The sequence below is a fragment of the Toxorhynchites rutilus genome, chromosome 2 (genome assembly GCF_029784135.1).
Source record: "Toxorhynchites rutilus septentrionalis strain SRP chromosome 2, ASM2978413v1, whole genome shotgun sequence".
Classification (NCBI taxonomy): Eukaryota; Metazoa; Arthropoda; class Insecta; order Diptera; family Culicidae; genus Toxorhynchites; species Toxorhynchites rutilus.
The window spans coordinates 248,236,405-248,251,686 of NC_073745.1; the positions used below are offsets into that span (position 1 = coordinate 248,236,405).

General features: G+C 37.0%; 1 protein-coding gene across 1 annotated transcript in view; it reads right to left on the reverse strand.

Annotated features, from left to right (window-relative positions):
• Nucleotides 1–1,933: 1,933 nt before the first annotated feature.
• Nucleotides 1,934–15,282, reverse strand: part of LOC129764867 (protein scabrous) — a 130,899-nt gene continuing 117,550 nt past the window's right edge. The window contains exon 4 of the mRNA XM_055764418.1: nucleotides 1,934–10,897. Coding sequence (XP_055620393.1) covers nucleotides 9,986–10,897 — 912 coding nt within the window. The 3' untranslated portion in view covers nucleotides 1,934–9,985. The remainder of the gene's footprint in view (nucleotides 10,898–15,282) is intronic.

Sequence of the window (15,282 nt, forward strand, 5' to 3'; positions counted from 1 at the left end):
AACGAAAAAAACACATCTCTGAAGTGTTTTTTTTTGTGTGTTACGAAAAAAGTCTGAACTTTCAATAATACGCATTTTTAAAATATAGCATCTTTTATCTCTGAACCAAGGACACTATAAAAAAATAATACATCAATAATAACGAAAACAAAATCGAAATTTTATCTCAAATAAAATATTTTTTTCAAAGAAGACTAGCATATTGACTTAAATTTATAATGTATATCATCTGGATCGGTCCTGTGTTTCAAAAGTTAATAATTATTGATAAAAGTCATTTAAGGAGAAACAAAGGGAAAACATATTTTTTCGGACCATCGGTTATCTTTGAAAAATCATATCTCAGCATATCTTAAATAACAACGGATTCATAATAAAATTGAAGTTAAATTTGATTTAGCTAAGCTAGATACCATAAAAACCAGAAATCCAAAAACAAAAAAAAAAGGCAATTCACTAAAACCAGTGCTACAGTACACAAAAATAGGGATGTTTGAAGTCGAGGACATTACCGGAGAGACGTAGGACCACACCAAGGGCTCGCAGAACGACAACAGAAAATTTGAAATCAATTGTGGACGGCAATTATAGTAATCGCAATGGAACGAATTTCCACCTCAGGTTTCAATCGAAGAACACAGCTCTCGTTTTTTGATTTTTTTTCTTCTTCCCATCCGGTTCGTAATGTGTTATACTTTGACGCCACTTTTCACTCGTGAACCAATTCGTGAAAACTTAATGCTAGTTCTCAACCTCCAATAATCTCGAGAACACTCCTAAATTAAAAGTAAGTTTAATTTTACCAGCTCAGAATGTGAATTTCCAGTTTCCCACACACACTCCCAATGGAGATAAATTTGAGTATATGTACCCTTTGCGGTCGTTTTTCTTCTCTCAACCACCACAGCGAGGAATCATACTAAATACTTTATTCAACGATGTAATAGTTTGATTTTTTTTTTCTAAACGAATGTTAATGTCTAGTGAATTTTTTCACGAATGTAAACAGAGTTTCTATGAACAATAGGTAATGGTACTCGGTATAAACAAAATATTATCAGCGTGGCAAAATAAGTGGATCTCTATCAAGTCAAAATAATTCCAACCGCAAAGGGTTAATACATACATACTGTAAAATGGTACTATCGGTTCTATACGACCAAAAATGTTGTTTAGTATTTCTCTTCCATTTTTTTATGCGCTGTCGACACCTCAAGACATATCGACGATTGTCACCTAGAAATCCCAGTACATATGACAATCGTCACGTAGATTAGCAGCGGGAATACGGTGAGAGCTTATTAAAGTGAGATTTTCCAAGGCATCCACTTGGTGGAGTCGCGTGACATACGTGACAATTGTCATCTCACCTCAAACGCCGCGCGGAATCAGGCCGATTGTTCAGATTGTTATTCTACACGCTCTATAATGCTCTTGGACGTATTCCTACGTCAAAAGGTACACAGAATATAAAAAAAACGTATAAAGTATTATTATGTAAAATAGCAAAAACAACAAATATGAACAGCTAGATGCTGAACAAATAAGATGTTAAATGAAATGTATCGATATACAATTACAGCGTCCAGTAACTTTTAGACCTTCACATCGAGATGACGCGGTAGAATCGATGAAATAACTAGTTTATCCAACAGACTCGAACCATCAAATAGTCTTTATCAAGACTAGAGAATATTTTAATTTTACCAACACTGAACTAGTAACCTATTCTAATCAGTCCGATCAGCGTTGAGGCGTTGGAGCTCGTCAAATGGGATTCCGTGGTGCGGACAGTGACCATTCGTAGTTCGCCTACCAGAATACAGCATACAAAGCCGTGTCCTTTTTTATGTTTTACAATCTTCTACTTACCTCCGAAGCAACCATAACGACAAAACCAAGACTTTCTTTCGAATATGTAGAACGCACATCGTGTGTTCATATAAAATTTAAATATATTTATTGTTACATTTTTTTATCATCATTTAAAACCTATTGTAGTGTAACACTTGTATCTAGATCTATTCTATACTTCTCATTTTATTCCCGCCATTCGATACTCATTTGATTGACAATCAGCTACACACCCAGAAACAGTGTAGTATTCTGGACTAGTGGCCGGAATGCTTAGATCTATTTACAAAATCATGACTTGAGTTTCTGACTTAACGCCTAGCTATCTATTCTTCCGTCAATTAGGTGACAGAACGTAAATTTTATCTCCTTAAATTACTAAATCATAAACGCTTTCAGTTTTTTTTAAATATCTTAAATACATTATTTGCCTCTTAACCATGCTAGTTTTCACGCACTTAAATTACCGTTTAACTAGTTTTACACCTGCGTTTGGGGGGGAATGCAACTATTAATATTCATTTCACCTTGTATTTACAGTTTTGTTTCGCTTGGTTTTCGAAATGCGATGAACTTGCTATCGTTCTGAGAATTATCATCCGGGGTGATAAATAGTGATATAATTCAGTCCATAAGTTCGATTCATATGTGTTTTTTTTTCATTAGGCTGACTTTTTGGATGATTTTTTTTTTGTTTTTCTGCTATTTCTGACAAGCATTGAAAATGCGGATTTTGTGCTTAAGTTGTTCTACAAAATATTAAACATGTCACCCTTTTCTATTTGTAAAAGACTCGAAGAAATTGAATAATGGACAGCTGCTTTAAATGCTTCGAACATTTGGAGTTCATTTTTTTGTTCGTTTTGCTTTGTAGGGTTAATGCAGGGTTCTTTGGTATTGTAGTTGGATACTTTTTCGTTTGAATTTCTGTCCCAATCTTGCTTCTTATCTTGACTTTCGACGGCCCATCTCGGGTCGGATGAATATTAATCGCCTTCTTGGTGGGGGAGGAGGTGAGCTGAGGTCTCATCTGAAGAAAATATTCACAACCAGATTGATCCCAGACAGATACGGTTGGCTGAGCGACGGTACGAAATTATGGAAGCGAAAGAGAATACGCCAAAGCACTGCGATAGAAGGAATATTTTATAATCACTGTGCGCTCCGTGATGAGCTGAGAAAAATGCAATCAGCGTTGATTGGTTCGAATATTGAGACATTTATTCATGCCTTTCCGTTTCCGCAGTTTTGAGAACTCGACGAACGCAAATACGAATTCAAAAAGAGATAAGAAGACGATTCCCCTAAGTTTAAATATTTATATGTTTTGTGTCAGGTGAAACTTATTTTTTTCTAATGGCACTATCATAAATAGATTAGTAGACCAGATAAATAGATCAAAGATAAATAGGAATAAATAAGTTGAATTTAACATGATTAAATAATCGTTTAAAAAAATGATATTACTTTTTCCAATTCATTTAATTTTATATCTGAATAAATAAAGGAAATTCATGTTAGTTTAAACCAAATTCTTCTTCAACACTAAGATCATAAGGCTTTCTATTGGGATTATGACATACTATTTTCTTAAAGTAGGACTAATATTTTCATTTCTATACTGGGGGTGCATACCCAAAGTTTCGAAAATGAGAGCATTACATTGGAGAAACAAGATTTTGATCGTTAATATCTCTTTGCCGACTAAACAAAATGGTGTGACAACTTCTTCATTCGAAAGATAAAATGTCTATGCGTTGAATGTTTGTTACTTATTGATCCAAAACATTGTTCCAATAGCTTAAAATGGCTTTGAAAGCAGGTTATTGAAATCACATAAATCTGTGTATAAACCAGTGCCCGCTCGGAAATCCATTTATCAACAGATCTTCGTTTGATGTTGCTGAGAGGAGACACGGTTTGCTGAGGAGCGTCCCACGACAATGAAGTGTCTTTGTCAAGGCCGTTGGAGAAGGAATCTGAATTGAAATTGTCCACATTGTCCTCTAATTCAACAAGTCAGTCAGTCAATCCATTTAGTTGTGATTGCCATGAGACTGTCTCGTCACTGGTCTGGTCTGGTCTCGCTCACTCGCCAATGATCTTCTCTTCCAATGCAATTTCTTTTCTGTCGCCGGGTGCCAAGGGAAATCGTCATAACAGATACATGAAGTTGTGGGCACTTTTAAACTTACTTGCATTTTTGGTGAATACGGAAAATCAGGGTAGAAAAAACTTTTTTTTTCAGTTAGATGCATCTCCTGTACACCCCTTACGCTTCGAGTCATCCTAAAGATGGGCAAATCACTTTGCTGTTTAAACAAACAACAAAACAATACTGGAGAGCGAACAGGAGATAGTTCGGTGTAAAAACTACACCTAGTTTGTGTTAACTGCCAGGTAAAATGAATCCTTATTTTTTATAGATGCCTCGTGTTTATGTTTGGAAAACAAAACAGCAGAGCTGGATTGATATACATCTGAAAACAGTCAGAACCAACGTTAAGTAGGGCATGTCAACAAAAAAACAAGCGGCAACATATTCGGTGGATGCTCACTCAAGTTGGGGTCAAAACCATTTACTCTTGACCAAGAGCAGGAGTTTGTCCGTTACCTGTTCGATCTTGAGAGCCGTTTCTATGAGATCCGTATTAGTGATATCCATCGTTGGGCTTTGAATTGGCAAAAAACAGCGTGAAAGACCCTTTCAATAAGAAAAAGATAATTGTTGGCTGAGGTTTCCAAACCAAAATCTGAACCTTTCGTTCTGCAAAATTTGGACTACATCAGCAGTAATGAATCAAACTTAATCGATTTTACTCCCACTCCAGGTGAAATAAAAAAATAAATTTTTGTAAGAATAGCAAAATTCGAGTTCTACTCGAAAAAAAAATATAAACAGATATTGTAGAATGGTTCATGTTGAGTTTAAAAGAGGTTCTGTATTCTCAATGATTTATCAATTTATGTTTATTCATCACATTGCCATTGAAAATAAGACGTTTATAACTTTTCTTGAGATTTTATGTGATGAATTACGAAAAAGGGTAAAAACTTACGCAAAAAAAGTTTATCCACCCCCAAACGGATACTACGATTTAAGTGTGTTTTACGGAGTTTTAGTGTGTATTCCGCTCTGCATGTTTCTCGAATGTAAACATTGTGTCTTGCTGTCATTTAGTGCTCTTGAAGTTTTCGTGCTCAAAATTTCAGTTTCGTGTTCAAAATAGGAAGTTATTCGTTGCAAAATGTCCTAAAAAGCACAAATTTCGATCAAATTTGACTATTGAACATCACAAAACTGGAAAAAGCTACCGTGATATTGCCGATATTGTCCAGCTTCACAAAGATACGGTCGCTAGGATTATTCAGATGTACAAAAAGCGTGGTTCTATTTCCACCAGCTAAGCGATCGGAGCGTCTTTTAAAGACAACTGGCCGAATTGACAGAGCTATCGTGAAGAAAGCGGAGCTGGACCGGGGACAATCAGCTCCGAAAATTGCGAAACAGATTGAATGTTAGTATTCCATTCAACTGACATCACAATCCGGACGAAATCGTCTTCATAAGAAAGGTCTCAAGAGCAGAGTAGCATTTCATGGACCGGTGAGGACTGGAATAGGGTGATTTGGTTAGACGAGACGAAAGAAGTGCTATTTGGGTCTGATGGTATCACAAGAAAATGGCGGCGGACCGGTGAAAGTTTTTAAAGGGAGTCTTTGCGGCCAAGCATGACGGTGGTGAGTTACTTTGCCAACATTGATTTTGCAACCAACTGAGCATGACTTTAATTTTGTCATGGTCTGGGGATCTATGGCTACATCCGGTGTTGGAGAACTTAAGTTCATCGATGGAATCATGACCAAGGAGGTCTATTTGGACATTTTGAAGCGAAAACTACCAGCGTCTGCACAAAAGCTAATGTTGGGGCGCAGATATACGTTCCAACAGGACGGAGATCGGAAGCACATTAAATGCAGAAGAAAGGCGTTACGAAAATTGAGGAACACCAACTTAAATAGTCCGCTCCAGCCTATTCTGTTGAAGGAATTCCAGAAGGCTCGTAGCGAAACTAGGTCTGCCATATTTGAAACTAAACAGGACAATTGGGACAAATTTTTTGAAGACACCAACCCTCAAACGTCATCAAAAGAGTTATGGAGTAAAATTGGAACGCTAGATGGCAAAAAGAGAAGGAACCAATACAATGTCCTTATTGATGGTCAATACACTATTGACCATAAAACAATAACAGAAGCTTTTGGAGAACATTTTGCCAAATCCTCGTCTAACCATAACTGAAAAAGTTTTTTTCCAAACCAGAAAAGACGAACGTGAAAATGAACTTGTGACACGACTCCGAATATGATTTCAACAGGGATTTTTCCATCATCGATGTTGAATGGACACTTAGTAGAGCTAACCAAGGTTCAAGGTACTATGTTGAGAAACCTGCCCGACCATGGAGAAAAAAAAATTTATTGAAACTTCACAATGAGGTATGGTCCAGCGGGAATATTTACAATTGGTGGAAAGAAGGTTTGATAGTTTACTTCTGAAACCAGACAAAAACCAACATCTTCTGGACCATTTCCGACCTATAACTCCATGGAGTTGTCGACGCTTAAAGACCTTCTTAGAGTCTAATAAGCTGCTCGATCCAAGACATTTCGCTTTTCGTGCAGGAAAATCACTTGATCTAAGCAAGGCATTTGATCGAGCAAAGAGGTACCCAGTATTGAAGAGCCTCTTTGACTGGGGTATTCGTGGTAGACTTGGTTTCTATGTGAAAAGTTTTCTTGAAAATAGAACTTTCAGAACCACAGTCAACAACAAAAGTCCAAGAAAAGGAATTTCCCAAGGCTCGGTTATATCACCAACCCGTTTCATGTTTATTATGTAATCCCTTTTGCAAAAATTCCAGATAATGTAAAAATTCTTGTATGTACATATGACATTGTGCTAGTTTCAGTTATCGTCGCCACATCAGCAACAAGGTAAAGGCTTCAGAAAGCAATTGATTCCGTTCAAAACCGGACCCAAAATATTTGCTTTCGAAATTTCCCCGGAAAAATAAAAACTCTTCCTATATGTAATTCAAAAGCTCACTTCAAATTTTCCAAGCCCAAAATTTTGGAAACCCAAATCTCCTCAGTCAAAACTCTCAAATAATTGGAGCAACTTTTGACAAGAATCTGTAGTTTTATACTACACTCTGTTCAACTTCTATAAGACCAGGTGATGATCTTGCTGCTTTGTGTCAATGTAAACAAACAATGCTTCAATTTATATTGTAGTGTGTAGGTATTGATGACTACGATATACTGCATGATTTTCATATGTGTGTGTGCAAGCGCTGACCGTAAACGATTGTTTTCGTATTTTCAACTGTCAAGTTTCTATAAGACCAGTAACATTTTCCGTTGTTTTAGTTGTTTTGATCAATTAAATCTGGAAAATGCCGGAGGGAAAAGTCCTCACGGAGAGAGAAGAGAGACAAACCGATGCATTTCACCAAGGAAATGTTGGTATCAGAGAAATTTCTCGTCGGATTGGACGATCCAATCAAGTAGTGCTCAATTATTTGTCGAATCCTCAAGGATACGGTAAGAAGGAGAGAGCTCCACGTAAATCGAAGCTCTCTGACCGGGATAAGCGGTAAATACCTGTTCTAGGGTCGAATACCTCAAAATCGCATGTGCCAATAAAGCAATATTTGACAATTCCGTCTAATTTCGAATCCTCGCATAAAGAGGGCTTAAAAGGGTAAAACTCCTCATCTTACACCATCTCACATCGGAAGATGTCTGAGTTTTGCCAAAGCTCACATGAACCGATAGTTCTTCTTCTTCAATGGCACTAACGTTCCTAGAGGAACTTCGCCGTCTCAACGTAGTATTACTTGCGTCATTTTTATTAGTATATTTTTCAACCAGCAATCTTGGTTGAGACTCGTGCATGGTTTGGGCGGGATTCTGCGCAACCGGAAAGCTCAAGATAACTTTCATATCATTCAAGGATTACATACATGTTCTGCATCCCTCTCTCCTAACGTTTTAGCTTGGATAGCGTCACAAAAATTCACATTCCAGCAAAACAATGCTACTATTCATACCAGCAAGTAAACTAAGCAATGGATTAAGGACCAAAAACTTAATTTTTTTGACTGGCCGGTTCGCTCTCCAGACTTGAATCCTGTTGAAAATCTTAGGGAGGATTATTGTACCTTGAAGAGCTCAGGGTCGCAATTTCGGAAAAAAGGAAAAATATCGAGAAATCCGTTCAGCAGAATTTGTGAACAGTATTCCAACACGAATTTTCAAGGTTATTAGTCTAAATGGCAAGGTTACTAATTATTGACATGTAAATCAGCCGATCGTTTTGAATTTTTCATTGATAATACTTATGAATTTTGAAGTGGTCTCATAGACACTGGATAGCTGAAGTTATCATATTTTAGCAAAATAAATAAACAAACAACTCTTTTGAACGAAATTGATGTTGAATATACTTTATTCTAAGCATTCAACAATGTATGAATGTACCTTGTTGTAATTCTAACTATTTATGTTTATGTTGCAACGAAAAAGAATCAGGGTGGTCTTATAGAAGTTGGACAGAGTGTACATACTCAGACGGTCAGAAAAAATGCCCGCAATAGATGAAATCTATTAAAGGCAATTTCTGGCAACACAGCTTCCGGACATAGGAAGTCTCTATTACGGATAGTAAATGTTTGGTTAATTCCAAAAATTCTTTAAGGAGTATGTATCTTCAGCCGAGGAGGCGAAAAAACGCTAAAAACGATTGAACCGGTATATAATAAGACAATATAGATAGCCATTCGAAGTATAAAAAGATCAGGATCTTCCCGTGTGTACATTCGACGGTCATGGAAAGGAATTGGAATGTAAAACCCCCGAATGTCAACCTTGATTTACTCTAGGAAGTGTGTGCAGGAGATTTCCAATCAAAAGTAAAGGCTTGTTTCAATCACCTCGTAGAAACAAAATTCCAGATTGAACAACAAGTTTACACTGATGGTTCGGTAAGCACTGATGGTGTCGGTTGTGGAATTTTTGAAATCCGATATACTGGTAGTTTCTCGCTTCCTCCCCAATGCACAATTAATAGTGCGGAATCTTTTTTTGCTTTTAGTCGCTACCCAAGAGTGCACACATGATTCTCTTCGTACAGTTGTATTTTCTGATTCCGCGAGCTGTTTCCGGGCTCTTCAAAAAGGTAAAAACCTTCTCCCATGGCTTCTCACCCATCTTCGAATCGGCCACACAAACCTCACTCATTTATATCTATTTCATAGAAAAGAAAAACTTCAATGCTTCCGATTATATACAGATTTGTGTGATTTCATTACCCTGTTTTCAAAGTAATTCTTAAGTTATTCAAACAAGTTTTCGGGTCAATGGGTAACAAACACATAACTCTTAGACATTTTATCTTCCGAATAATGTGATTTTCTTATCACTCCATTCTGCCTGAAAAGAGGTATTAACGTTTGAAATCTTACGCTCCAAATGTAACTCTCTCAAACTTTGAACTTATACCCCGGTAGAGAAATGAAAGATGTAGTCCTATGTCAAAACACGAACATAGAAGAAGTTATTAGAATCGACATCCCAACTTGCGTCTCCATTCGCATTAGCGAGAGTAAAGATGACCAATTGAATATGTGAGCTAGGAGCCCGAAGGAATACCATTGAGAAGAAAGTGTCCCAGTAAATGTTTGCAATGAACATTCCATTAGGAAAAGTGGCTGTGCATGAGGCAAAATTTATTCTCTGTGCTATGATTATAGATGATGTTGATGATGACAAGCCCAACATTTGCTGCGGTTTTCTGAGTGGACGACAAAATGATGAAAGAATCAATTAAAAGCAATTTTCTTTCTCTTCTATATGATTCAAGAACAGTTCGTCTCGAGCAGCCTTCTGCTGCTATGTCTCTATGCTGATATGATGCTATCCCTACTCCTGTACATACACACACATACATACTTTGCAACATAAAATCATTTCCGCCATTCTCTCTCAATAAGAAATTTACAAAACGAAGAGCGAACTAGAGCACTCACTATGACGACTATTTTACATTCGACTTCGCTCCGAACTTCTAGACATCAGTGCCACCGCCGGATCCGGAAGATAATGTGGTCAGTAGCGTGGTTTCGTATTTGAATATCGTCGTCGTTGGAGCGGATGAAAATGGCTCCGCAATTACCGGACTCTCCCCACTGGTGGCCCCCGCAGCACTTCCACCAAACGAGCAATCCGATCTTCGTGCAATCATCATGTGACTTGACTTGACCGCTATCCACTCATTCCGGGATGCATCAAACCACGTTAGGCCCAAATTGTAGCGCCCATTTAGATTGGCATGTTGACAATGGGAAAACCACCAGCCACCCTCGTAATTGCCGGCACAATGTGTGTTGGAGATATCCCGATCGACGTCGATGGCCGAGAACTGCATGTGGTTCTGGTACTCGAAAGCATCCGAAGCGTTTCCGTTGTACCCGGCCAGTTCCAGGCGGAAGCCAGCCTCCCGAGAGCCAATCCTAAATGCGTCGTAATCGGCGAACCAGGTATTATCGTAGATATCCTGCATAACAATCCGAAGCATCGAACAGTTATCGTTGGTAAGATGGTGCAACGCTTGGTTGCCGATCCAGAACTCTCCGGCCGGCGAGCCGAACCCATTGGCGTAGTCCTCCCAGGACCGATTGAAGTCCACCGAGCCGTCCTGGCGCCGCTGGATTGTGGTCCACTCGTTGAAGCACTGTGTCATCAGTGGGTGATGCTGTCCCGCCGGGGCAATGAGATAAAGATTACCTTCGCCACCCTGACCCGTTATTATCCCCTGTGATTTCAGCTTCTGAATTTGGGTGCAATCACGGGGCAGCTTGTTGATTATGGTTTCGTACTCATTTTCGACGTTTTCCAACTGTTGCACCAGCTTCGTTGTGAGCTGCAGCTCGGTCAGCTTGGATGATGCATTAAAATCGGCTCGTGATTCAGATTCAAGCTGGAACGAGGGAAGAGTGAAAGGTGTCACGGTCATTATACGGTTGCATGGTGTTATTGTGTAACTAATGGATATTCATTTAACCGGGCAAATGAAAGGTTATACATTCGCGTCAGGGTGATTTCAATGCAAACAAACGTTCGTGAACCATAAATTGGTGATAATATTCATTTCTATATGTATAGTTGTCGGGTTTTCCAATAAATAGGACTATTTAACGAGCCTCTTCAGCATTATTTCGTTGAAGCTCAATTCCAACATCAAAAACTTATAGATTATCCTACTATACACCTACTGCTAGTATACATCAGTTGAAGTAAGACAATACAAAAATAAAATGGCTATGTAAAAACGATTGTAAAAGTGGCTACTTTACAATCAGACTCAGTCTCGATTTCTCGCGTTTGACTCAAGATTAATATTTTACAATGAATTTGATTTTAAATTATGGTGAATTGAATCTGAATGAAAACAACAGAACAGACACAATAACCAGAAAACCATCCCGAATAAAAACACAAAATAAAATTCCGAAATGATCAACTTTTGTTGATTTCAAAAGAATTTGAAAAATACAAAAATATTACAAATTGATCTAGAAATTGAATTTGATCACGGAAATATATTACCAAAAAATATTGAACCGAATTTAGAATCATGCAAACTGTGGGTTAATCGTTTGGCCTTTAACTGCCGAACGGTAGCAAAGAAGCGGTTAAATAGTAGAAAAAGTTATCAAAAACAAATAAGAGGACTTTAACCACATGAGGATTACGTGAAATTTCAGTTTAAAAATAAGATCGCATATCATGAAGAATTACAGTCACATGTTTTGAAAGTGAAAAGAACTAAAGGTGTACATGATAAACAAACGGCAACCTCTTTAGATTTTATTTGTTTCCAACCGGAAAACACTGCTTTCATTCCCAGAATGTCATAGAGATTAGTTAGTTCTCGACTCATGCAGAAATTTGGGTTTCATTTCTGTGGAAATCTCCCCTTAGAAAGGTGGGAGGAGTGTTGAAATGTATGCTTCATTTGTATAGCATCTCCCTTCCCCCTCAGAGAGTGTCTATTCACCATAGAAACGTTTTATGTCCCCTAAAACCTTCGCATGCTAAATTTGGCATTTTCTGGATTAGTTTTCGAGTTATGCAGAAATTTGTCTTTCATTTGTATGGCAGCCCCCCTAAGAGAGGTAGGAGAAGTGTCTAACCACCATAGAATCATTTATTGTACCTTAAAATCTCTACATGCCAAATTTGATTTCGTTTACTTGATTAATTCTCAAGTAATGCAGAAATTTGTGTTTCATTTGTATGGCAGCCCCCCTAAGAGAGGAGGGATGAGTATCTAACCACCATAGAATCATTTATTGCACCCTAAAACCTCCACATGCCAAATGTTGTTTCATTTGCTTGACTAATTCTCGAGTAATGTAGAAATTTGTGTTTCATTTGTATGGCAGCCCCCCTTAGAGAGGGAGAGGGGTCTCAAACTATCATGAAAATCTTCCCCGGCCCCAAAAACCCCTACATACCAATTTTCATGTCGATCGGTTCAGTAGAGTCCATAAGAATCAGACAGACAGACAGACAGAAATTTTTTTTCTCAATTTCGACTATTGTTGTAACCTTACTAAATTGATGTTTTTCAAAAAATATGAAAATACGACCTATCCCGAACGTCGGTCTTAGAAAAAATTACAGAGTACCGTAAACCGGGTGCAAATTGATCACTAATTTCAGAACAATGTGTATATTTCCGAACGTTTTTTGTTAGATTTATACCCAATTATTTTTAAAATCAATACTGGTGCTAAGCCCATAAAACGTTATGGTAAGTTTTGTTCAAAAAAATCCTTAAGCGCTGATTTGGAAAACTTTTAGTAGAAAATTTCAAAATGTAGCTTCGGGGTGAAATTGATCAATCTATGTTTTTCAGGATTTTCTAGTATCATGTGCACAAAAATGTGTAGAAAATCAATTATTGTTTCACCTACAGCCATTTTAATGATAATTCAAGGGTTTGAGGTGACAAAAACCTGATTCAATCCACCTAAAAGTGTCGTCATGCCTTTCCATAACTCGATTTAAACACTGATCTACAGGTCACCCGGAGACCATTTGGGTTATCCTAATATGGCCAAAAATTTTTGAAATGGTCACCAATGAGCTAGTTTTGACAAACCAAGACGTTCGATATGTCACATGATGGGATTCGGTTCTGGTCATTCGTGGTGCTTTTTTGTTAAATAGTTTTTTCTCACTTGTTTGAATAGTAATTACAAGTATTTGATTACTTATTCAACTCATCAAGTATCGGCTAGAAATGAGTTAATATGTTTAGCATCTACAAATATTGTTTTGATGTGTTGAAAATTTGTTTTTTTTTACAATAGTGAAAAATGGAAACGAAAATGCTATTCATAAAAATGTTAATTTTCATGCATTTGAATAAGAGATTCGTTGAGATCCATTGACAAAAAGAACCTTCAGATGATAATTGAACATATCAGATTAAAAAAGTTTAAAGTTAAATTGCATAATACCTCTGAAAATTTGGGTTTGTTTTCAATAATACGTTTGATCAATTTCACCTCGGTGATCAATTTGCACCCGGTTGACGGTACTTCATATATAAGCCTTACTTCTAATACAAGACCAAGTCATCAAACCAGCACCTGGCTAACCAATTACGTCCTTAAAAATCACAAATGGATTTTAACCAACAGAAATAGGTTCGTACGATGATAAACTTGAGTTTTGCACACACACGGATGTCCGGCAATTTCTTCATATCTCTTGAGATGGCATGAAAATAAATTTTCGCAGACTTAACCTTGGAGTACACTTTTTGACGTAGAAAAATATAGTAAAAAAGTTAAACAATTTGACAATTAAAATGGGTATGTTTTTTCGATTGCACTAACCATTTGTTTTCATCCCCGATGCAACGAGCAATCTTTTTGCCTATACCGTTTTGAATCATATTTCGGACATCATATTTCGGACACTTGAAATACTTAATTCACTGATGACATAACTATCAAATTAATATCACAATTGCTTCTTTAGAGTAATCCGTTGGTTTCTCTATAATTTCACATGAAAATAACATTTAAATTATAACATAATCGGCGGAAATCTTACAACACTACTCATTATCGTTCGTGTTTGACGTTTGCTTAGCGTGAGCACGTAGAATTTACCCGTTCATAAATATTTAAATCTCTCCCGTGTTTCATCAGTTCTCATCATTGTTAACAGTTTACTGTGATTGCTTGGTAAGTGTTTCGCAGTTGACTTTAAAATATAATCAAGTTTAATGTAATTTTCGTCCAAAAAATTACAAAATAAAGTGTCCGAAAATTGAATTCAATCTGTCCGGAATTTGATTTAGTGTCCGAAGTTTGATTTTTATTCGCTTCATTTGAAAAGCATTTTATTTGGTGACTTTTTTATATTTTCAATCAAATAGGTACCAAAGTAGAAAGCTTAAAAGCATATTGAACTAATTTTTTAAAAATATCAAACAAATAATACATATGCATAAAGTTTAGATCTGTTTTCTGCATCATATACCATAAGCGTCCGAAATATGGTTCAGAACGGTAATTTAGTGTTAGCTCACAATATGAGTCGAAGTGTGTCACGAGTTATTATCCATTTTTCGGACAAAAGGCATTTATAAGTTGGCAGAATCAAGAAAAAAAATTTTTAGCCATAATACATTTGTGAAAACGATTGTTTTTTTACTTCCATTTGATGTATCAATGTATTCATGAAAAAACTCAATTCAAATGCAATTATTACACACAATCACAGTCATATGTGAAGATCCTGTCCGTGCCCTTAGGCCCATCAACTTTTTTTGCATATTTTTATTGGAAAACCCAAAAAAATTTGCTAAATTTGGCGTATATTTAGTGGTACCGTGGTAAACTCACAAAAATGAAGATTAGATTTTTTATAGTAAAAATAATGTTAGTGGAATTTCTATACCATGTTGGAACTCTAGTCGTAATATCCAGCATCATGCGATTTCTAATTTTACGAACATGATTTTTAGTATAGGGTTGGGGAAAAAGAAATGTCGTATTTCTGATCGAAATTTGACGCTTTATTTAACATACTTAAAATTATCCAATTTAAGTCAAATATGCGCCGTTTTGTTCGCAACCTTGTTGCCATTTAGAAGGCTACTTCATTATACCCCCCCCCCTTATAAACCCTCTCCCCCTTCTTATTTGCAAAAAAATTCTGACAGCCAGTTTTCGCAAGCCTCTTTTGGGACCAACTTAGTATCACCAAGAGCGTTTTGCATGGACCGGAAGAGATGATAATCACTTGGAGCCAGGTCCGGACTATACGGTGTGTGCAATA